Source organism: Salmo salar, chromosome ssa10, assembly GCF_905237065.1.
Source record: "Salmo salar chromosome ssa10, Ssal_v3.1, whole genome shotgun sequence".
NCBI lineage: Eukaryota > Metazoa > Chordata > Actinopteri > Salmoniformes > Salmonidae > Salmo > Salmo salar.
The window spans coordinates 79,573,657-79,599,335 of record NC_059451.1 but is presented as its reverse complement, the minus strand read 5'-3'; the positions used below and the strand labels follow the sequence as shown (position 1 = coordinate 79,599,335).

The 25,679-nt window shown below is 41.9% G+C and overlaps 1 protein-coding gene across 1 annotated transcript in view; it reads right to left on the bottom strand.

Annotated features, from left to right (window-relative positions):
• Positions 1 to 2,143: 2,143 nt before the first annotated feature.
• The window catches only part of LOC106560954 (mucin-17), a 121,461-nt gene continuing 97,925 nt past the window's right edge, over positions 2,144 to 25,679 (bottom strand). Inside the window, exons 9-10 of the mRNA XM_045688721.1 lie at positions 2,671 to 2,820; positions 2,144 to 2,381 (exon numbers count right to left, since the gene is read on the bottom strand). Of these exons, the coding sequence (XP_045544677.1) occupies positions 2,144 to 2,381; positions 2,671 to 2,820 (388 nt within the window). The remainder of the gene's footprint in view (positions 2,382 to 2,670; positions 2,821 to 25,679) is intronic.

Genomic DNA, 25,679 nt, shown 5'->3' with positions numbered 1-25,679 from the left:
ACCACACTGCAGGCTTTGTCCCCACCGTGCTGGAGAACATGTCCAACTGCATCCAGGAGAGCCAGAAGATGCTGCTAGTCCTCAGCCCAGAGTTTGTGAGGAGCCACTGCAGCCGCTGGCTGACCCAGACATCACCCTGGTGACAAGCCAACCAAGTCTGGAAATGATCTGATCCCGTTTCACTTTCCCTGCAGTTTGTCAGGTTCAGTTGTTACAGAAACCCTCTGACAACGCCGTGTGTCACCTCTCTGCTTAATTTCCTGAATCCCTTTACTGAATATTGTAAAGGCAGTAAATATTGACTCAAATTGTATGGCACATGGTGGAGCTTGAGCTTGTAAATAGGTCTCTGTTCCAAATAAAATGACCACAGAAGAAAAAGACAGTTTTTGTCAAATGAACTGCAGATAAGGGAACTCCACTCTTCATCATCTTAAGCTGTTTGTCTCGCACCACATTGAGGTGTTACCAATGACTGTATTTATGAATGGTCAAAATCAAATTAGCTTTCAAACTGCAAAAATGTCTATGCCCCATGGCAAAATGAGTAGAATTGCATGACATATTTTATAAAATTGCAAAGATTTCTCTCCCCGCCCATGTCAAAATGTGTAAAACTGCAGGAAATTCACTTTCTCTCCACAGTTCAAGGCCCCCCCCCTGGGTGGTGGCCCCTCCCAGCCAAATCTCTCTTAGGCCCCCCAAAAGGCTAGAACCGGCCCTGTGTAAGGGCTGTCGTGAGAGAGAGACCAAGGTGCAGCGGAGGATGTGTTAATCTTCAGGAATTTATTAAAGAAAGAACACGTTAGACAAAAACAAGAAACCGACAGCCAAAACAGTCCTGTCAGGTGCAAACACTAAACAGAAACAATTACCCACAAAACCCAAAGGAAAAACATGCTCCTTATGTGTGACTCCCAATCAGCAACAACGAGCTTCAGCTGTGCCTGATTGGGAGCCACACACGGCCCAAAACAAAGAAATACAAAAACATAGAGAAAGGAACATAGAATGCCCACCCAATGTAACACCCTGGCCTAACCAAAATAAAGAACAAAAAAACCCTCTCCATGGCCAGGGCGTTACACCCTGTCTGTCCTCCATCCTCTCCCCTCAGTGACCCAGAAACTGATAAGTGGTCCAGGAGTGTATAAATTTGTTAGTAGGCAAATGGAAGATGGTCCTTCCCTCCTCGATAGCCTCCCTTTGGCGAGGAAGCACAGTTGTATCCTACCTGAGTTCTTTGCGGAAGAGTTTTGAAATCTGCCACACCCTTTGAACCAGCTATTGTTTTCTCAAAGGAGAAAAACATGAAAACATTTAAAAAACGATATGCTACTTATCATTTTATCTAAACATGTATTGCACAACTACCTACATTTGTTTTTATCACTTTATACATTTACATTTGAGGAGTCTCATTTCATAAAAGCGCAATTTCGTCCACTTTCCCTCTCCTCACCCCAAGAGAGAATGGAGTTGTTGAGCAAATCCAATTGAGAAAAGGATGTTACATGCAGTTTGAGCTACGCCAGGAAGTGATGTTGCAGGCTTGCTCAGTGCTGCCCCCTCTTATTGAGTAACTCAAGTTGAAGGCCGACCGGGGTACTGCAGGCTGCCCTTAGCAACTAAATTAACCTTATAACTTCTTCTGTGTGCAATATTTAAATAATCGGTTCAAAGACATACATCTGGTGTATTCAGAGGGTGAATGGGCAAGACAAAAGATTTAAGTGTCTTTGAACAGGGTATGCCAGGCGCACCGATTTGAGTGTGTCAAGAACCGCAACGCTGTCGACACCTTGTAGTCCATGCCCCGTTGAATTGAGGCTTGTTCTGACGGCAAAAGGGGTGCAAGTCAATATTAGGAAGGTGTTCCTAATGTTTTGTACATTCAGCGTATATCATTCATGACATTTGGACGGGAGCTATAATCCAGTTCTAATACAACAATTCATTAAACTATGTGTGTCATTATTGCTTGAAATCAGCCTTGGCTGCACTGCTTTCAATGAGGAAAGATTGCTTCTGTACGCCGCTCGTCCCCGCTTCTGTGAATTTCATTGAAATCGTCACTTTGCCGTGTAACCAGGTCTGTTTGTGACATTGTCATGGTAAGTAACAGTTCAGTTCCCTAGGTATTTCAAATGGCTTCCCACTCTGCCCCTGCTATGACCACTCCCCTCTGCTCAGCTGCTCGGAGACATACAAACTGGCAGAAGCACACGCCTCCCTCTAGGTGGCCCTTGCAGATGGGTTGGGGAAAAGGGCCATTTCTCTTGGCCAGACAGCAGGTGCATCCTGATGAGAAGAAGTGCACAGCTCGCTGGAACATCTCGTCAAGACAGGCCTGCTCCTGGGACGTGTCTGAAAACTCTTGCCTACAATTATCAACAGACACATAGACTAGATAGAGTTTGGCATTGGACAGAGAACCCATCAACACTTTCTCCTCTGAAAGTAGTAGGTTTGCCTCTCCGACAGCTTTCTGCATCTCAAGCCTGATCTACTTTTCCGCGTCCTTCTTCCAGAGACAAAGATGGACAATCAATCCTAAAGGCACAATGAAAAACAACACAATCCATATGGGTTAGGTTAGGTTCCTGGCATTATTCAAAGCATTCACACTAATGATTAATTCAATTGAGATGATTAGTACATGTTCTGGACACGTTCTCCAGCACGGTGCGGCCGGGGACAAAGTCCCCCTGATGGAAACAGACCTGAAGGCCATAGGACTCCAGACTGCTGACCGGGGAGTGGGCCCAGCACCAGTCAGTGCTGCTGTAGCTGATGAAGACATGGTAACTCTCCCCCTCTCTGTTTGGGAGGGGCAGGGGGATACTCAATGTAGGCAAAAGGGGAGAAATCATATGCTGCTCTTCATCCTCCTCAAACTCAGTCCAGTTTTTAGATTCTAGTATCTAATGGAACACAATCAATGTGAGTATTGAGCATCTTCCAGGGCACTGAGTAAGTGGTCACTGAGTAAGTTGTCGACGCTAATTAACATACAGTTCGCTAGTTGTGAAAATATTTGTTTACCAGTTAATGCTGAGAATTTCAAATGATTTATTCCCACTATCCCATAAACTTGTATCAAGCCTATTTTATATAGTGTCCACAACTCTAAAATGAGGTCTCTGCTGCAAAATCTTAAATATGATTTTAATAAAGAATTAATGGGAAGAATTGTCCCTCATCAGATGATCACCAGCTGTGTGGGTTATCTGTAGAGACTAAGGAAAGAGTTCTTGTATTCATTTCAACCTGCCCTGAGGATGTGACAAGACAATTTAGGGGACTGGTTAGTTCCAGATTTAAAGCAATATAGTCCACTTTCTTTTACTCATAAATGCTTTATTACACACACACAAAGTTAGTTCTGTGTTCTGTTATGTGCAGTCACATGTGTTTATTGTGCATTGGCCAGAGGCTTCCATCTGACAGGTGAGACTGAGAGATGGGTGGACTGGGCCTGTGAGTGACTGACAGAACAGTGACTAAAGGAAGGTCACGAAACGTTAGTCTCAGATGAAACAAACTTTATTAATTAAACTCTTACTGTGCAGCGTGGACCAACACCAACCCCAGGAGAAGCTAATGTCCTTCATTTTCCATAGGAGAGATCTAATAAATCTCAGTGAGTAAACTCAGCATGTGTGTCTGACCTGGGAGGCATTTTAATATCTCAGTGAAATTGAACATATGGGGGACTTTTTCAAGCAAAGTGACATTTGGGAACAAATTAGACAAGAGATATTAGACCAATAGCATCTGTGCCAATTTTCCCCATGCACTGTGTCTAGGCAACGTCTAACACAGTCCAAATTATTACACCACCTCAACTCAGAGAAGTGAAAGTATTTGGCCTGAGGGGTAGTAGGATAAGTATTTTTCTTCCTGTGTGGCTGTATGTTTTCATTCTGTTTCCTGACCACCATAATATTGCCTCACATTAAGATGCTGGAGGTGACAGGACTGGACAAGAGACCTAAGGTGAAAGGAAACGCAATCTTAACAACTTAACATAGTTTAAAGTTCAAATCTAAAACGGCAATCTGTTTCCCTCTTCATGCCTTGACCTTACACAGATTGCTACGTCCCAATTACCTCTCCTTCCTCCCAAAGTGTGCACTTGTTCACTTCCCTTCACTAATTTGAAAGGAAATGGAAAATACATATGGTGGAAACTCCCTCTAGGTCATGCCTCCGCTAATGCTTTTAGATTTGTAGGAAGTAGTGAACGATTGTACACTTCCAGAGAAAGGAGGTATTATTGGGATGCACGAAAGGGAGGAATGCCACAGTGCCCTTCCTTCACTTAACTCTAAATGACCTGTAATGCAGCGGGTGGAGGAACATGAGAGAATAAAGATATTTTCTTGTCCTTTGAAAGCTCAGCTGTGTTGACTCATAGAAGCCATTATTGCTTTAGAGAACGACCCACTGAAGCTGTTATTGTGTTAGATTGTCACCTTCATATCATGTCACACCATGCCAATGGGAGCCAAGGCTTCTAAAGCTGTCTGCTACATCTGTCTCTCTCAATATGAGTTTGTGCTACCTAACACCTTATTTCAACAATGTTATCAAGTTGAAGGAATGTACAATGTTGTGGAAGCTTCTTGTGAATCTGTTGCAATTCATAGCAACATGGACAACAAGGTGTCGAAAGCATTCCGCAGGGATGCTGGCCTATGTTGACTCCAATGCTTCCGACAGTTGTGTCAAGTTGGCTGGATGTCCTTTGAGTGCCGGGCCCTTCTTGATACACAAGGTAAACTGTTGAGTGTGAAAACCCAGCAGCATTGCAGTTCTTGACACACTCAAACCGGCACCTACCACCATACCCCATTCAAAGGCACTTAAATATTTTGTCTTGCCCATTCACCCTCTGAATGGCACACATACACAATCTATGTCTCAATTATCTCAAGGCTTATAAGTCCTTATTTAACCTGTCTTTTGACACTCTTAGGACGTGTGGATGTCTGTATAATGAGGTTATGGGATCCAGGGCTGTGTAACAGTGAGCGTGTCCTGCCCCATTTAGGGATTACACATGAAATGAGCCCTGAGCTTTGAAGCAGTGAAGCAGGTTGACCCCCACATGGGTCCTCTCTCACGCCATGTCTTAGTGAACGTTAATGGGTGCTGTGGGGAGGCCGAGTCTCTCTCTCTCTCTCTCTCTCTCTCTCTCTCTCTCTCTCTCTCTCTCTCTCTCTCTCTCTCAGCACAGCTTGTCTCAGTTGAGACTACAATTCCTTTCTCATCACGGCAGGGAAGACTTTAGAGCTCTGGCCTAGTGCTGTGCCTGTCTGTCGCCAGGGTTATTAGTATATTTCATGGCTGGCAAGCTTTAGGATGGTGATGTGTATAGAAGTGTGTGAGGTGTATCAACCAGCTCGCTCTCTCCTGCCATGAATGAATTATTTTAATAAGATTATACTGTATTGCTTATCTATTTATACTATGTACAATACTTTAAGCCCTTGACTCCCTCAGATCCTCAAAATGCTTCTCAGGTGAGGGGGTACAGTATGCTGAGCTGCTCCAAGGCTTCCCTCTTCCTCTGGCCCAGAGGAGCTGCTGTATCTCCATCCCAGACGCCCCTGACTCCTCACTACCCTGGCTAACCCTGCTGGTGCTGGTGGTGGTGGTAGTGGCGAGGGTACAGAACACAGACAGCTTCTGACTGCAGTCTGACACTCTCCATTTACCTCCTACCTCCTCTCCTGCTTAGGAGCTCACAGGGGCGAAGATCCACAAACTGCCTGCCACCGTACTCCATAGACACACGGTCGTTCCTGGGGTCTGTTCTGAGCTCTGGGAACGGGGACCCACTCTGCGTCTCATTTGTAGCCACTTCAACTGGGGGTGGAGTAGAGAGCTGCACATGGGCTGGAGCCCTATCAACCCTATTAGCAGCTGACTGTGTCTTCCAAATGGGCTGCTGGAATGGAATAGGGCATGACAAGCTTCCGCAGCTGGAGGAACCCGTTATGATACAGATGGTTGAAGTGGTCCAGTGCTCCAGTAAGGTGACGGAGAAGTGTTGGAATACTGAGAGCCAGGGTTTTGATGTTGCCAAGAGGTCCAATCAGAGGATTGGACCTTAGCTTGATGACTCTCTGCTATCTGCTCTCCATGCACACCAGCTGGATCGACAAGAGAGGAAAAATATCAGAAAGATCCTCTAATGGATGATTTTAACATGGACAATACTAAAGGTATATGCTGTATCAGAGCACTTATGACCCCAAACCTTTCCTATAACTAAATATTTAGCATTAAAAATCTGGAGCAAAAACGTGAAAGAATCAATCATTCTTTGTTGTTGTCGCTAATTCTCACAAATACCTGATTGAGTGGATCTCAAGTTTTAAGAGGCATCTCTCTTGCCTAAGTCGATATGCCATTGCTTGAGAAGTAAATCTTTTAGCACAATTCAATAGTGCAGAATGTGTGGAATTATTCTGTTTAATCTACTTTTTGAATTAAAACGATTCATCACATTGGAAACCATACCATTACAACTATCTAACTGTGTGAACTTATCATTCATTCATGAGTCCACGGCTTATAATATTGGCAGAAAGTATTCATTTCAATAAAATATTTAGTGATAACTAACGGCTAAACAGTGTGAGTTATTTGTATAACGTTGAATTTGTCATTACTGAACTAATAAATGTAGCTCAGTCATGGCCTGGCTTCCCTAAGTCACAAACAACACATTTGGATCTCTGGTCCATTGTTAGACTGGTCACCTAATATTGTCATTATGTATGTTGTGCTCTGTATGGGAATATATGTTCGCTAGAGCCACATTCAGCCCCTTTATATGAATGGGTTCCCGCCGCGGTTGACGGTGGGCTAGTCCAAGTCAATATGGAATGTGATCATGTGTATTTCTAGGCATAGTTGATAGTAATAATGCTTGATATTATTCGTCAACATTGTATAACTTAAAGATGAATGCAGACAGAGCACTGAATCAGCGCGCCATGAGTTTTAATATTCAGAGGGAGACAGCATAGTATTCCCAGGAACCAAAACTCCTCCATAGTGACCTGTGAATGTGCTGTTCAAGTTCACTTACCGGCCAGGACCAGTCAAATGGATTTAGCTGTAGAATCTGTAAAAAAAATAAATAATGTATTTCCCCTGCATGCTTGTGTTCAGATTCATAGGCAAGGAGACACATTTTCTTTTCATTACACAGAAAGTCAACAAAGTCTGTTTTTTACATCCATTACGAATGACAACAGTTCCTCTCTCAATTCCCCCAAATCTTTCCAACATTCCCCCTCGATAACCCCCAAGCCTAGAATAGAACATTGTCATGCTCTGATCACATATCTCCACATAGTTTTGCCAATAGGCATGCTCAATGTAGTTTACAATCAAAGTTAGAGTTCTGCACTCAGCTCTTCTGCCGCAGGTGCTCTTGGTCTACCTATTATAGCTCAGTGGATGTATCATACAATGCATCCATATGGCAGAGGGAGACACATTCATAACTAGAGTGCAGAGGCCTGCCTGCCGTCTGGTGATAGATAGAGCCCCATCTGTGCAAAAGCCCACCATTTGATCCCATGGAATCTGTTTTTTATCAAAATAGCCACGCAGCACACTGAACATCCCCTGTGCCGTTTTGTGCTCGAGAAACTTGACACAGAACAATATGTTCTCGGGAATAGCATCCCCCGACATGTAGCAAACATAAGTCAATGCATGGGCATCTCGGCACTCACAGCTAATATCCACTTGGAGAGCATAAGGTGAGGAGTTTAAGTCGCTCAGCCAGCGTTTCCTCTTGATTGGCTAAAGCATAAATTCTTAGTTTCATAGTGTTTATCTGACAAAGGTATTGATGTGAGTTTCTGTGCGTTTGACTCCCCACACATGGTTTTCACCATATCAACTGCGCCGGTAATATCGAAGTCTTTGCAATAGTGGGTGGTGTCATAGGGTAGCAGCCATTCAAAGTGGGAATAATTCAAGTGTGGCCTTTTCCCACGATCTAAGGGCGCTCTCTGGTTGAATTTTTACTTTTAGATTTGTATAATTTAAATTTAGATTCTAAGGTTAAACCACATTACAATGAATGAGAGACAAAGACAACATACTTTTTCTATAATTTTTTCAAACCAGGATTTTGGAAATTCTCTCGCTACCCCATTTTCGTATGAGGTGAACCAACATGGGGTCACGACCCCGAGATTGGGAACCGCTGCTATAGGCAGTGAGATTCTATAGGCGGTGTGTTTAAGCAGTAGCTAAGAGATCTAACAGCAGAGATTGCTTTTCTGGCAGGTTAAACAGTCTGCTATACATCCTCATGTAATATGTTTCAGCCGCCTCTCTCTCTAGTCTCCCCACAGATAGATTGATACGTTATAATTTTTGGCAGCTCTGAAATTTCCGTGAACATAAAGGTCTTGGAAGCTGATACCGAGATCCGTGCTGAGAGCAAGCCCTTCTTCATCGTAAATTAACCTCATTGCGTGCAATGAGCCAGGAAAAATCATTGACACTAGAGGGATTTGTCATTTGCGTGCGTGTCTGGTCTATGGTCTTCACAGTGGAGAGCATAGCAGAGGAATAACAACCCCATAAAAAAGCTGGTCCCAGTCCAGACCTGCATGGATTCTTCTCGGTGGTGTGTTTTCATAGTAGTAACCTATATAAAACAGGCAAACAAGAAAAGGTACTCATACTGAATTCATTTGTGTATATTTATGGTACATATAGGCTGTTTGTAACATCACTGGTTACGTTTGACCATTTCCATACTCAGTTGGACAGTTGGATATTCTCGAACCCTTGGTCACTGGATCGAATCTAGTTTTGCTTATTTCATGCATCTCAAACGTGTTGATTGATTTGGGATGTGAAAGATGAACTCCTGACCTGCAAGGGATTGTGCTACTTGATTGAATTGAAATTGCTAGCGGTTCTCCAAAGGGGTGAGTTCATTTTAGCCAAAGACTACTCATCCGTTGACTCCTATGGGCAGCCATAGCTCCCTGATGATGCCGTTTCCATCCTATCATTAAGATGAATATCTTAGCAGGCCAGTGTTGGTTAACCACTGTGGTCAAACAGAAAGTGGATGTTGTAAAGCATACCTGTAAGTATAGCGTACATTTTTTAATAACAAATGTTACAACTGGAATGAACTATATTTCATTTTAATAAGTAGTATTTTTCACATGCACAAGTACAGTGAAATGCTGAACTTCAATTTGATCTTAGTGTGTTTAATATGAATTTGAATGTACATTTTTTTAATGTGATTTCATTAACAAGAATGTAACCGTTATACAGGACTCCGAAGCCACATCCTCTGTAATATGTTTTTGCTGGACTTCTAACATGGGCTGCATCTCAAATGGCACCCTATTCCCTTTATAGTGCGTTACTTTTGACTAGGGCCCATAGGGAATAGGTGCCATTCGAGACGCATTTACAGTGGATTGTATTTACAGCTTCAGGCAGAGAGTTCTGGATGTTTCTGTGTTAATTACATGATTTACCCTGACCAGAGAGTCTGGAAAAAGAAAAAAAATAACACTGCTGTCGTTACCTCACTCTCCAACCAAACTCCCTGATTAGAAAAGGAGAGAAGAGAACCCTGAAGAGAGGAAAATACTGTGAGTAAGGCTGCTTTACCACCTTACTCACAGACCAAAGTGAAAATAAGGTACAAACTCCCTGAAAAGAGGAATATAGCCTACCTGTACCCACTATCCTGGTGTTGTACCCTGAGAACTTCACTCTGACCACTGTAAACATAAGGCACAGACAACATAACTTTCACCTTAAATGGGTGGCAGGTAGCCTAGCGGTTAGTGTTGTGCCAGTAACCGAAAGGTCACTAGTTTGAATCCTAGAGCCAACAAGGCAAAAAATCTGCTGATGTGCCCTTGAGCAAGGCACTTAACCCTAACTGATCCAGGGTCGTCGTTTATAGTGGCTGACCCTGGCCGTTAACCCACTCTCTGAGGGAGTCGCCGGAGGAGTTGGGATACGCAATAAACACTTTCCATTTTACATGTGTATAATTCACACGTGAACATAAATAAGCACCCGCCAATTTTTCCCCAAAAATTATTACCATTTGCGGTTGTAGTTCTTCCGACCTAAGCACTAGAGAGACGTGACGTAACTGAAGACATCTGCTCAGATATCCTGTAAAAGGAAAGTAAAATGTTAACTTGGTATTACAGCATAACACCACCAATTGAGGTTTCACCATTTTTTTTTTAACAAATAGGTCTTTGCTGACACATTACAAAAGTCTGGCTGGAGGAAACCTGAAATTAATATCTACCCAAGCTCAAAATAATGTTGGTCACTTTTACATTTACATTTTAGTCATTTAGCAGACGTTCTTATCCAGAGCGACTTACAGAAGCAATTAGGGTTAAGTGCCTTGCTCAAGGGCACGTCGACAGATTTTTCACCTACTTGGTTTGGGAATTCTTTATTCTTTGGTCTGAAATAATACTAGCCTATACATACGTGTCAAACGTGTGTAGAGTTATGTCCTGTGAACAATGTGCCGTAAGAGACTGATAGGTTTCTCCTTTTAGTAATGCAGATTACTGTCAATTGCATTAACTGATGAAAACTTACACCTGAAGACATTTGGAAAATAGAATTAGGACTGTATTGAACCTGTATCGCTGAATCGTTACAGATTTCGCAATATAAATGTAAAGGTAATTTACGATTGAGCCTAGATATGCCCACGGGGGACCAGTACAAAAAAAAAGAAAAAAAAATGAAATGTATGCATTCACTACTGTAAGTCGCTCTGGATAAGAGCGTCTGCTAAATGACTAAAATGTAAAAATGTAAATGATATGCAGCGTTTACAGTGAATGCAGTCTTCGCTAAAGGCGCAGGCATTCTAGGTTTGGTTAAAAAATTATGCTCAAACAGTCCCCCCCCCCCCCCCAAAAAAAATGTAACACCAAAACTAACAAAAACATAAAATGTATATGCGCAAACTGTTTCCACTGGGAAGCATGCGACAGGCTTAACGCGGGAACATTGCATTTACATTTAAATCAAGCTGTAACGCTGAACTTCCGCGATACGGATTGAATAGAGCCCTTTGTATCTTCCCTCCCCTACTACAGTTAAAGGCAAAGGTGGCATCTTTGGAACTAAAATGGCAAATGGCCTAAAGTAAAGCAGTTTTGGGCAATAGCATCAGTGGTGTTACACTCCAAAAACAAAAACAAAAGTGGGAAAATTCTGTTTACTTGTGTTTACCCTCCACTGCACCACAGCTAGCATGAGGTTTTGAATATATTCCCTAATTATTACCACATTTCAGGCTTGCAGCTATTCACTTGTCTCATAGTGTAAATACTCTCTTCACATTAAATGTAAACTTTGTGTAAACTTAAAATCAGACCGAAAATGAAAATTGTATTGGAGAAACTGTGTTTAATTGTCTTTCGTATTGAGCTCTTACAGCAGATATTGGGGCACAAGGTAGCCTAGTGGTTAAGAGCATTGGGCCAGTAAACTAAATGTTGCTGGTTCGAATCCCCGAACCAGTTAAAAAATATGTTGATGTTCCCTTGAACAAAGCATGTAACCCTAATTGCGCCTTTAAGTCTGGATAAGACGAAACATGTTATTCCAAATGTCTCTCATTGCTATTGATACTATATCAGCAGCAATGAAAGAGACATCTGGAATAACATAAGAGGAAAAAATTAGAGGAAAATCTTTTAAAGGATTCCATGATCTTCCTGTAAAATAAAATTCAAGGTTTTTAATATCCCCCTGGGCACACCACATAATTTCAACGTGGACATTTTGGTAATATTTGTTTGAGACGTTGATCAATGAGATTTCAAACTTAATTCACCCTCTCAAAAATACATCCCAGCTAGCACATAACGTTCTGAGAACCATACGTTTCTTAGAGCTTGGTGAGAGGTGTGGTTGTCCTATGGTTCTTTTGCATACAACTTTCTGGGAATGGTGCAGGATAGTTACTTGTCTTTGAAACTCTCAGCACATTTAAAAAAGCGTTACTTTCTTTGTATTTTATTACTTTAACTGAACTTTTCCTAAATGCTTAAACATGGTAACATTTCATTTCAATTTAGGTAATGTTCTAGGAACGTCCTCCAACTGGTTTGACATTGGGAATGTTCTCAAATAATTCAGAGAATGTTAAGAAACAACTTTCTTGTCACGTCCTGACCTGAGAGAGACGTTTTATTTCTCTATTTTGTTAGGTCAGGGTGTGGGGTGGGCAGTCTATGTGATATATTTCTATGTTGTCTTTTTCTTTAATTGGCCTGGTATGGTTTCCAATCAGAGGCAGCTGTCTATCGTTGTCTCTGATTGGGAATCATACTTAGGCAGCCCTTTTTTTTTACCTCCTTCAGTGTGGGATCTTGTTTTTGTACAGCTCAGTAAGCTTGCAGAACGTGACGTTCGATTTCCGTTGTTTATTATTTTGTTTTAGTGTTCTGAGTTATAATAAATACTGAACATGAGCACTTACCACGCTGCACCTTGGTCTCCTTTACTCTACGACGATAGTCACATTTCTTCTGTCGGAATGTCAGTCTTTTTTTCGCATGGTTCTATGGAAATATAGTAATTGAGCTGCATACCAGCTCAATTACTATATTTCTGAGAACATTAAGAAAACGTTCCAGAAAAATCAGAACACTTTAGTAAAGTTCTGAGGCGTTCTGAGTTCTGAGTCTTTTTTTCGCATGGTTCTATGGAAATATAGTAATTGAGCTGCATACCAGCTCAATTACTATATTTCTGAGAACATTAAGAAAACGTTCCAGAAAAATCAGAACACTTTAGTAAAGTTGTTCTTAACTGACTTTTAAATAAAGTTCTAAGAATGTTATTAAAAAACGTATACATTCTGTTCTCGGCATCAACAAAACTCAAACCTCCATCTCGTAAAGTGTGTTCATGGTGTGTTGCCGCGCCAACTAATTCACCACACCTAATCTTAATGAGCGCTTGTTTCCTTTGAAATGGGGTGTTTGAAAATACTAAAACGTGTAGCTTTGTATGAGTTCAAATAACATTGCATACCAGCTCCATACTGTAGGTGCATTGTCCTAATTATAGCCAAGACTTATACCTGCTGTAAAGGGGAAAAACAAATATTAGCTAGAGAAGGTTTATGATTTGTACTACACTGAACCTATAATGGAGTCCTCAAAGGCCCTCTTCACTTTGTTTCCTTTTATATTCATTGTTGACATGAGGCCATTTGTCAGGGTATAGGGGTATAGAACAAAAATATGTACTTCAAAAGCAATACACCATGACCTAATTTAAATGTCAAACATATGTGACTCGTTAGGCGTAGGAGAGCCATTTGAACGTAAACTTTTTACATTTTTTATCAACATGCGTGTTTTGGCAGAAATGCCTTCTGGAACTTACATGTGCCTTAATAACAAACTTGTATGCCATCTGTAAATACGAATAAAATTGTTAAATGACGAGCCACAGAAAAAGACAGCAACGTTCCCGCTAGCCATGATTCACTGAGATAATGAGTGTGCTGGACATGCCGAGAGATGAATTCGGATTGGTCTGCCATGCAGCCTGCTTCTGTCTATAATATGAGCTGGTCAGTATGTGTAGGTAATCCTTTCTAATGCAGCTTTTTTGAAATATATCACGTAGTAGAACTGCATAACCTGTTATGGATAGGGGGCAGTATTTTCACAGCCGGATAAAAAAACGTACCCGATTTAATCTGATTATTACTCCTGCCCAGAAACTAGAATATGCATATAATTATTAGCTTTGGATAGAAAACACTCCAAAGTTTCTAAAACTGTTTGAATGGTGTCTGTGAGTATAACAGAACTCATTTGGCAGGCCAAAACCTGAGAAGATTCTGTACATGAAGTACCCTGTCTGACCATTTCTTGGCCTTCTTTGCCATCTCTATCCATTACAGAGGATCTCTGCTGTTACGTGACACTTCCTACGGCTCCCATGGGCTCTCAGAAGGCGGCAAAAAGCTGAATCGTGGCTTTGCAGGCTCTGGTTGAAACAAAGTAGCGCGTTTGGGTAGTGGCTGGTTACAGTACTGTGAGACTCAGGCACGTGCCCGCGTCGACAGAATGCTTTGTTTTCTTTCCTCTGTTTACCTAAACGCAGATTCCCGGTCGGAATATTATCGCTTTTTTACGAGAAAAATGGCATAAAAATGGATTTTAAACAGCGGTTGACATGCTTCGAAGTACGGTAATGGAATATTTAGAAATCTTTTGTCACGAATTGCGCCATGCTCGTGACCCTTATTTACACTTCGGATAGTGTCTAGAACGCACGAACAAAACGCCGCTATTTGGATATAACGATGGATTATTTTGGACCAAACCAACATTTGTTATTGAAGTAGCAGTCCTGGGAGTGCATTCTGACGAAGACAACAAAGGTAATCAAACTTTTGTAATAGTAAATCGGAGTTTGGTCAGGGCTAAACTTGGTCAGTGTCTAAATGGCTAGCCGCGATGGCTGGGCTATCTACTGAGAATATTGCAAAATGTGCTTTCACCAAAAAGCTATTTTAAAATCGGACATATTGAGTGCATAGAGGAGTTCTGTATCTATAATTCTTCAAATAATTGTTATGTTTTTTGTGAACGTTTATCGTGAGTAATTTAGTAAATTCACCGGATGTTTGCGGGGGGTATGCTAGTTCTGAACGTCACATGCTAATGTAAAAAAGCTGGTTTTTGATATAAATATGAACTTGATTGAACAAAACATGCATGCATTGTATAACATAATGTCCTAGGGTTGTCATCTGATGAAGATCGTCAAAGGTTAGTGCTGCATTTAGCTGTAGTTTTGTTTTTTGTGACATTATATGCTAGCTTGAAAAATGGGTGTCTGATTATTTCTGGCTGGGTACTCTGCTGACATAATGTAATGTTTTGCTTTCGCTGTAAAGCCTTTTTGAAATCGGACAGTGTGGTTAGATTAACGAGAGTCTTGTCTTTAAAATGCTGTAAAATAGTCATATGTTTGAAAAATGGAAGTTTTCGGATTTTAGAGGAGTTTGTATTTCGCGCCACGCCCATCATTGGATATTGGAGCAGGTGTTCCGCTAGCGGAACGTCTAGATGTAAGAGGATAAGTGTTGCACTCCACTGTCTGGTGGACCGAGTTTTTAAATCAGTGGAATTAGAGTATGATAGCTAAGGAGATGGAGAACATTCTGGCGTTTGATTGCAAATATGCAGACAGAGTCGAAAAGAGAACACAGAGAAGACTGTTGTAAAAAACCTATCTCCGGATTACATCTTCAAACTAAGGGCAACCATGTCATCCGGGACAGAGAGGGAGAAGCGTCCGTCCATGTATAAGGGTAAGAGAGTATAGCTAGCGACATTTTCAGATATTACACATTTCTAATTTAGTCAGAAAGTTGTTTTCATTTCAAGTTAAAGTGTACTGTTAGCTAGCTAGCTAACGTTAGATGGCTGGCTGCCTAGCTAACATTAAGTGTATGATCTGTGTAGTAATATTATTCTTATCTCAGATCCGTTTTTATTGCTAGTTATAGCCTAATGTTAGCTAGCTAACATTGAACTTGGTTGGTTAGCTACCTGCAGATTCATGCAGGGTAGTAACGTTATGAGTTGGAATTATGGTTCATTGTTTAGCTAGCTACATGTCTAAACAAAAGACTCCACTATGCAAGTCACTATTTCAATAGAATGTTTATGATGTTAATGTGACAGCTGTCGATAGACATAGCTGGTAAATTCACTCTGGCTATCTACTCCGATTTCAGAGCACTCTCCTCTGAGTGTGTCAGAGCACAGAATAACTGACAATTATATGAACAACTGTTGATTATGGCCAGTGTCAGTAAACGTTAGCAAAAAGGCGTAATTAAATTGTAGCCAGCAGCAGAGTTTCAGTCACCAACACTCTGGATAACATAAAATCGGCCTAACCAGCTCTGCTAGGGCGAGTAAAATGTTTTGAGTGAGCTGTTCTCTCATTTCTGTCTGGAAGTAGCTCGCAAGCTAGCCAACATTAGCCAACTGTTAGCTTAGGTGTTTGATTGCTGTTGTTAGGTCAGAACGCTAGGATCAACCCTACTTTTCGGCCAGAGCGTCGAGTGCGCACTCTGAACGCTTCGAGAGTGAAATGCTCTGAATTTACGAACAGCCAATCTGACAACGCTCTGAGTTTATGAATGCCCAGAGGACGCTCTGGCACGCCAGATTAAATTTATGAACACACCCGTAATATAAGCCAACCTTTAGGTTTGAAATCTTTGGTTGTTTAGTACATAGCCTCACATGTGAATCCTTAAAGAGATGGGTGGGGCTAAAGCTTAAAAGGGTGCGAACGATGCTGAATGGGTGTAGACCAGGGGTTCTTAAACTTTTTTCAGCCTGGGACCCAAATTAGAAATTATTTTTTCCTGGGACCCAAGCTTATGAAAATATGCAACTATACGTAAATATTAATACATTTCATTGCCTTTATGCCTAAAACAAATACAATATAGACAAAAACAAATAACAATTAAATGAAATGCCCATATGAACTCAGCAAAAAAAGAAATGTCCTCTCACTGTCAACTGTTTATTTTCAGCAAACTTAACGTGTAAATATTTGTATGAACATAACAAGATTCAACAACTGAGACATAAACTGAACAAGTTCCATAAACTGAACAACTGAACAAGTTGTGACTAACAGAAATGGAATAATGTGTCCCTGAACAAAGTGGAGGGGGTCAAAATCAAAAGTAACAGTAGCCACCAGCTGCATTAAGTACTGCAGTGCATCTCCTCCTCATGGACTGCACCAGATTTGCCAGTTCTTGCTGTGAGATGTTACCCCACTCTTCCACCAAGGCACCTGCAAGTTCCCGGATATTTCTGGGGGGAATGGCCCTAGCCCTCACCCTCCAATCCAACAGGTCCGAGATGTGCTCAATGGGATTAAGATCCGGGATCTTCGCTGGCCATGGCAAGACACTGACATTCCTGCCTTGCAGGAAATCATGCACAGAACAAGCAATATCGCTGGTGGCATTGTCATGCGGGAGGGTCATGTCAGGATGAGCCTGCTGCAAGGGTAACACAAGAGGGAGGAGGATGTCTTCCCTGTAACGCACAGCTTTGAGATTGCCTGCAATGACAACGAGCTCAGTCCGATGATGCTGTGACACACCGCCCCAGACCATGATGGACCCTCCAGGCCTCAGTGTAATGCTCATTCCTTTGATGATAAACGCATATCCGACCCTCGCCCCTGGTGAGACCAAACCGCGACTCATCAGAAAATAGCACTTTTTGACAGTCCTCTCTGGTCCAGCGAGGGTGGGTTTGTGCCCATAGGCGACGTTGTTGCCGGTGATGTCTGGTGAGGACCTGCCTTTCAACAGGCCTACAAACTCTCAGTCCAGCCTCTCTCAGCCTATTGCGGACAGTCTGAGCACTGATGGAGGGATTGTGCGTTCCTGGTGTAACTCGGGCAGTGGTTGTTGCCATCCTGTACCTGTCCCGCAGGTGTGATGTTTGGATGTACTGATCCTGTGCAGGTGTTGTTACATGTGGTCTGCCACTGCGAGGACAATCAGCTGTCCATTCTGTCTCCCTGTAGCGCTGTCTTAGGCATCTCACAGTAAAGACATTGCAATTTATTGCCCTGGCCACATCTGCAGTCCTCATGCCTCCTTGCAGCATGCCTAAGGCACGTTCACGCAGATGAGCAGGTACCCTGTACATCTTTTCTTTTGGTGTTTTTCAGAGTCAGTAGAAAGGCCTCCTAAGTTTTCAGAACTGTGACCTTAATTGCCTATCATCTGTCTTAATGACCGTTCCAAAGGTGCATGTTCATTCATTGTTTATGGTTCATTGAACAAGCATGGGAAACAGTGTTTAAACCCTTTACAATGAATATCTGTGTAGTTATTTGGATTTTTATGAATTATCTTTGAAGGACAGGGTCCTGAAAAAGGGACGTTCCTTTTTTTGCTGAGTTTAAATAGCTAATCATGTTTATTGTTCCCCATTAAAAACACTCTTACATATCTGTGTTGGTTTGAACTGTTGCTGTTAAAATACAATAAATCATTTTCATTCTCAACTGGAATAACCTCATTGATCACATCACACAGAAGTAGAACAGAGCACACAGGCTCAGTTTTTGATAGTGCAACCCTAACAGTAGTGAAGAAAATTGATCACTGTAGATATATTGTTGAAAAAAGTCTAAGTTGGAACTTTTGCTATTAAAATACAAGAACTATTTTTTATTCTGAACTGGAATAAGCTGATTGATCACATCAAGTCAAATCACACAGGTTGAAGTTTTCGACAAGCATGTCTATTCTGGGCTCAGTTTTTGACATTGCAACACAGAGGTCATGATCAGCATTGAGTCTGTTTTTGTACTTGTTTAAGTCAGAGTTGGGAACCCTTTCTCACATAGATACTGTATGTGGTGTCAAACTGGATAAGAACTTACTTTCTTAGTCAGGCATGAGAACCCTTCTTGTTGTAGATGAGCAACCCAGAACTGTGTGAGTGTGTTTGCCCCAAAAAGCATCTTGCTTCAATCAGTTTATTCCAGTTCAGAATACAAATTATTACTTAGTTCTAATCTAGACTTGTTTTCAACAATAATTTCTACAGTAAGGGGAACAGTGGGCCTGATCATTTTTCATCTTCATCTGTACTGTTACTTAGGGTTGCACTATCAGTAGCTAGCTTGCATGGTTAATGTTAGCTGCAGTATTAGTTGTGTACGAGGCCAGGGGATTGTTTGAAATATAAACTCACATATACTACTATGAGAGATAGTAGTTCCTTATTTCTGCTTATCATCACCTGTTATAAAATGACAACAATGCCTTGCTAGCGGACTTACTTTTCCACTGTCGAAAAAATTGTTTCCTGAAGCATTCTGCCCTGTTCTGAAATAACTCTATGGGTTTACTGTCATGCTGTGGATGTTTGGTCAGGACGTGTCGTTTATTCATTTGTTTGTTTTGAAAGACTCATTACTAAGCACTTCCCCGCACAAAACACATTGTGGGCGCTCCTCGTTATTTCTCAAAGTGTGTATGAAACCAAGAGAGAGAAACTCATCGCTGTATTTGCGTTTCATGACGATTGAGCTCAGTCAGAACTTGTGGCTAGCTTGAGTCCATTTGATGACAGTGGTGAGTGATGGCTTGTGGAATGACAAGTCAGTGGCTGACAGACAGTGCATCATCTGCTGCTGAATGACAGCGTTGCAGTGTGTGGGTCGCGGACTGATCTTCAAGGAAACTACAGAAAAAATATCTGGTAAACCGTGAAGCACATGGGCATCTCCCTCTCCCACTTGTCAGCTGCAAAACTACAGTAAGCAAAGACCGATGCTAAGCAGAGAGCACACTGAACACTGAGCGCAGTTGCAATTGGCAAAATCAATTCCAGTAATCAATGAAATAATGATACATTTACTCTGACACATCGTAACCCACCATTAACAGGTCCGCGACGACCCATACTTTAAGAAAGGCTGGTGTAGACCTCTCCAGTAGGTACCAAAATATTCAAGGGCCATTTCCTCAAAAGAGTGGTTACAAATGTATCAACTTTTAAAGCAGAATTACTTTCCCATTGTTCCTCAACTGTAGTGTATGATATACTATTTTCTAGCTCTGACTCTCTACTTTTATTCAATGTAAAAAACAATTTCAATTTTTGCTACATAAGATCGAGACGGTCGGTCACATATGGTTATAGTTGACCTGTGCATTGCGCTCTTCACTCGGTCCTGGATATCTTCCCCTGCTGTCATAATCTGTGTATGTAGGTGGCAGGGAAGTCAGGCGCAGGAGAAACCAAAGTGGTTAAAAAATAAAGTATTTATTAACAAAACTAACTCCAAAACCAACGTAGAAAATAATCTGGGTAAACAATAACCCCATCGCACACCGATACATCAACAACACGTACATAACATAACAAACAATCACCAACAAGGATATGAGGGGAAACAGAGGGTTAAATACACAACATGTAATTACTGGGATAAGAAACAGGTGTGTAAGGAGACAAGACAAAACCAATGGAAAATGAAAAACTGATCAATGGTGGCTAGAAGACCGGTGACGTCGATCGCCGAGCACCACCCGAACCAGGAGGGGCATCAACTTCTGTAGAAGTCGTGACACCTGCAGTTTTAAAATATCTGTAATTTTACAAAACGACACTAATGCATTACACATGTACAGGATTTTCCCATCCAATAGTACAAGGCAACATTGTCATTCAACTGATAAAAATGAAACATTTAATTTATCACAATGTATTTTTTTTATTCTCCATTAGCTGCCCTGCCATCTTTAGAAAATGTTCCACCTCGTTCAGGTGGAAGTTCAATTCTTCCACCAGACTCGGGTGAGTGTCCTTTAAAAGTGAATGGATCTCACAAAGGAGATACAGGATTCTTTCAGAAATTCTGAAACAAAGTAGCTTTTACATTTGTTAACTTCCAAAGATTACAGCCTAATTTCAATATTCTAAAAATGTTTTTAAAAGTAATGTGTCGTACTTGCTTCCGACATAGGAAAAGGGTCTGGTCAGGGGGCTCTCATCTGAGGAAGCAGAAAGAGACCTCTGGCTCCCAGATGACCCATGCCTGGAGCAGGAAGGCTCAAGATTCTCTGCAGTAAAACATTGGACAACATCATGGCAATTATTGGTACAATTAGAATACCTTTCCCAAATACATCAATCAAGAATGAGAATAAGGGTTTGGCTTACGCTGTGAAGGGTCCTCCTCACTATAATCGCTTGGTGGCTTGCGCAGCGTTTTTTATTTGCCATTTCCCCTCGCCACCAGTACTGAGTGGCTTGCAGGGCATTTTAGCCTTTTGCTTCTTAGTGGCACTTGCACAGGTTTTCTGGTGTGTCGGGGCAGATTTTAGAGGGAGCTTGGCTAGGCCTAAATAAATAACACAAGCAAGTGTTTTTCTACTTACATTTGTAAGGCAACCTAAAAATAATCAAATTTCTACCAAACTTTAAGCCAAAATTCTAAACGGAGAGTTTGTCACATAAAAGGGTCTAATCCTTTGCAGCGATTTGGTGAGGGGATCACTCAAGTCAGAAGGCTGGAGGAGACCTTGAGCACTCATGCTCCAGGGTTAAGCCGTTTGAGAGACCAAGATGATTCTCTGCAATAAAAGATTGGATGACAACATGCCAATAATTTTTACAATTAGAATAGCTTTCTCAAATACAATAATAAAAAATAAGGAGTTGGCTTACATTATTAATGGTTGTCCTCACCGTCATTACGTGGTGGCTTGTGCTGCATTTTAGCCTTTTGTTTCTTGGTAGCAGTGGAACAGGTTTTCTGGTGCATCAGGACATATTTTGGTGGGGGCTTTGCCTGAAAATAAGCCTGCAAGTGTAAAATAACATCCAGACTTTTTATACACACATTTGTCATCTGTTTAAGTTTTATTGAAGTGGAAGAAGACTTCAACCTTCTAAGAAGGTTAAAAAGTCAACCTAAACACATTACCAAACTTTAAACCAAAATTGGATATTTTAGACACTTGCGAGGTTGAGGCACATGGAATAATTAAGAAGTTGTCAGTTTGAGTATGAATCTAGCAATCTATCAAAATTGACATGGCGACACTGAGGTTGTGGTGATAGACCATTTTGGAAACATCCTTCAATACTATGGGAACCGTGTCGAGCAAAAACTGCCTGTACTCAGTGGCCTTCGATCTGTCAAGTTTTGCCAGTGACCAAAGTTGTCGGGCAAATTATTTTGGCAATACGCCTTGAAAGGAGCTCAGAGACTGACAACTTGGTTTTCTGAGAGGAAGACAGTCTGCATGTTCCAGGGCTTCGTTTAATGAAAAATAAATCAACATCCTCCTCATGACACCCAAGCACACCATAAAGTATGCATATAATCTACTGGAAACCCTGAAATACAAAAAAAACTCCAGCGTCTATCAATGGAGATGTAGCTACCTGATGGCTAGCCATGTAGGCCAAGTTATTGAATTCACCATTTATCTCTGGATGTGTCCTCTCAGTACAACACTAACCTTCTGTTCCAAGAGCCTTTAATCTGACATCTTTCACATGCAAAATATCCACGATGGGATTTGATGCATTTTAACATGGCTCACACTGGTGCATCACAAAGAAAGGTTTTGACTGTGACACAGTAATGACGATTTGTCAGATTGATACCTGAAACCAGGAGCACCTTCAGCTCAGATAGGACATCATTCAGGTAATCATCCACAGGTGCTGCCTTAGCCTCTCCAGCGAATAAGGCAACGGCAAATGGATGGGAATCATCCAAGCTGCGTAAAATAAGCCAAAGTTGGCAGCTAGATGATTTGAAAAGAGGAACACCATCAGCTTTGATTTTCAAATCTATTGACTCCTCGAAAGTCATCACTATACCCTACTCAACACACACGTTTGCATAGTTCCCCACATATTTCTCAATAGTGTTGTACTCTCTGGGTGTATGCATGCATCGTTTGGAACATTAAGCCACTCTGAGAATTAACAATAAACTACTGTAACACTTTAATTGTCATAATATGACATAACTTGTCATAACCTGTTATAATATGGGCATTACACTGCCATAACACATATATTTAGACCTGTTGTGTCATATCTTGCACAATTTTATGGTTGGTTATGACACCTACATAAGAGTGTCAAAACCCACAAAACCTACCACGCAAGGCAAAACATTCCATTACACCATAGCCTACGGGCCAACATAATGTTTATGTTGTATATATACAGTATCAGTCACAAGTTTGGACACACCTACTCATTCCAGGGTTTTCATTATTTTGTACTATTTTCTACATTGTAGAATAATAGTGAAGACATCAAAACTATGAAATAACACATATGGAATCATGTAGTAACCAAAAAAGGGTTAAACAAATCAAAATATACTGCTCAAAAAAATAAAGGGAACACTTAAACAACACATCCTAGATCTGAATGAAATAAATAATCTTATTAAATACTTTTTCTTTACATAGTTGAATGTGCTGACAACAAAATCACACAATAATAATCAATGGAAATCCAATTTATCAACCCATGGAGGTCTGGATTTGGAGTCACACTCAAAATTAAAGTGGAAAACCACACTACAGGCTGATCCAACTTTGATGTAATGTCCTTAAAACAAGTCAAAATGAGGCTCAGTAGTGTGTGTGGCCTCCACGTGCCTGTATGACCTCCCTACAACACCTGGGCATGCTCCTGATCGAGGTGGCGGATGGTCTCCTGAGGGATCTCCTCCCAGACCTGGACTAAAGCATCCGCCAACTCCTGGACAGTCTGTGGTGCAACGTGGCGTTGGTGGATGGAGCGTGACATGATGTCCCAGATGTGCTCAATTGGATTCAGGTCTGGGGAACGGGCACGCCAGTCCATAGCATCAATGCCTTCCTCTTGCAGGAACTGCTGACACACTCCAGCCACATGAGGTCAAGCATTGTCTTGCATTAGGAGGAACCCAGGGCCAACCGCACCAGCATATGGTCTCACAAGGGGTCTGAGGATCTCATCTCGGTACCTAATGGCAGTCAGGCTACCTCTGGCGAGCACATGGAGGGCTGTGCGGCCCCCCAAAGAAATGCCACCCCACACCATGACTGACCCACCGCCAAACCGGTCATGCTGGAGGATGTTGCAGGCAGCAGAACGTTCTCCACGGCATCTCCAGACTCTGTCACGTCTGTCACGTGCTCAGTGTGAACCTGCTTTCATCTGTGAAGAGCACAGGGCGTCAGTGGCGAATTTGCCAATCTTGGTGTTCTCTGGCAAATGCCAAACGTCCTGCACGGTGTTGGGCTGTAAGCACTACCCCCACCTGTGGACGTCGGGCCCTCATACCATCCTCATGGAGTCTGTTTCTGACCGTTTGAGCAGACACATGCACATTTGTGGCCTGCTGGGGGTCATTTTGCAGGGCTCTGGCAGTGCTTCTCCTGCTCCTCCTTGCACAAAGGCGGAGGTAGCGGTCCTGCTGCTGGGTTGTTGCCCTCCTACGGCCTCTTCCACGTCTCCTGATGTACTGGCCTGTCTCCTGGTAGCGCCTCCATGCTCTGGACACTACGCTGACAGACACAGCAAACCTTCTTGCCACAGCTCGCATTGATGTGCCATCCTGGATGAGCTGCACTACCTGAGCAACTTGTGTGGGTTGTAGACTCCGTCTCATGCTACCACTAGAATGAAAGCACCGCCAGCATTCAAAAGTGACTAAAACATCAGCCAGGAAGCATAGGAACTGAGAAGTGGTCTGTGGTCCCCACCTGCAGAACCACTCCTTTATTGGGGGTGTCTTGCTAATTGCCTACAATTTCCACCTGTTGTCTATTCCATTTGCACAACAGCATGTGAAATGTATTGTCAATCAGTGTTACTTCCGAAGTGGACAGTTTGATTTCACAGAAGTGTGATTGACTTGGAGTTACATTGTGTTGTTTAAGTGTTCCCTTTATTTTTTTGAGCAGTGTATATTTTATATTTGAGATTCTTCAAAGTAGCCCCCCTTTGCCTTGATTACAGCTTTGCACACTCTTGGCATTCTCTCAACCAGCTTCATGAGGTAGTTACCTGTAATGCATTTAATTTAACAGGTGTGCCTTCTTAAAAGATAATTTGTGGAATTTCTTCCTTCTTAATGCATTTGAGCCAATCAATTGTGTTGTGACATGGTAGGGGGGTATACAGAAGATTGCCCTAATTGGTAAAAGACCAAGTCCATATTATGGCAAGAACAGCTCAAATAAGCAAAGAGAAACGTCAATCCATCATTACTTTAAGACATGAAGGTCAGTCAACACGGAACATTTCAAGAACTTTGAAGTTGAAGTTTCTTCAAGTGCAGTCGCAAAAACCATCAAGCGCAATGATGAAACTGGCTCTCACGAAGACAGCCACAGGAATGGAAGACCCAGAGTTACCTCTGCTGCAGAAGATAAGTTCATTAGAGTTACCAGCTTCAGAAATTGCATCCCAAATAAATGCTTCACAGAGTTCAAGTAACAGACACATCTCAACATCAACTGTTCAGAGGAGATTGCATGAATCAGGCCTTTAGGGTTGAATTGCTGCAAAGAAACCACCACTAAAGGACACCAATAATAAGAAGAGACTTTCTTGGACCAAGAAACACAAGCAATGGACATTAGACCGGTGGATATTTGTCCTTTGGTCTGGAGTCCAAATGTGAGATTTTTGGTTCCAACCGCCGTGTCTTTGTGAGACGTGGTGTGCGTGAACGGATGATCTCTGCATGTATATTTCCCACCGTAAAGCATGGAGGAGGAGGTGTTAAGGTGTGGGGGTGCTTTGCTGATGACACTCTCTGTGATTTATTTAGAATTCAAGGCACACTTAACCAGCACGGCTACAACAGCATTCTGCAGCGATACGCCATCCTATCTGGTTTGGGCTTAATCCCACTATCATTTGTTTTTCAACAGGACAATGACCCAACACACCTCCCAGGCTGTGTAAGGGCTATTTAACCAAGAAGGAGAGGGATGGAGTGCGGCATCAGATGACCTGGCACTTTTTTGATTACTACATAATTCCATG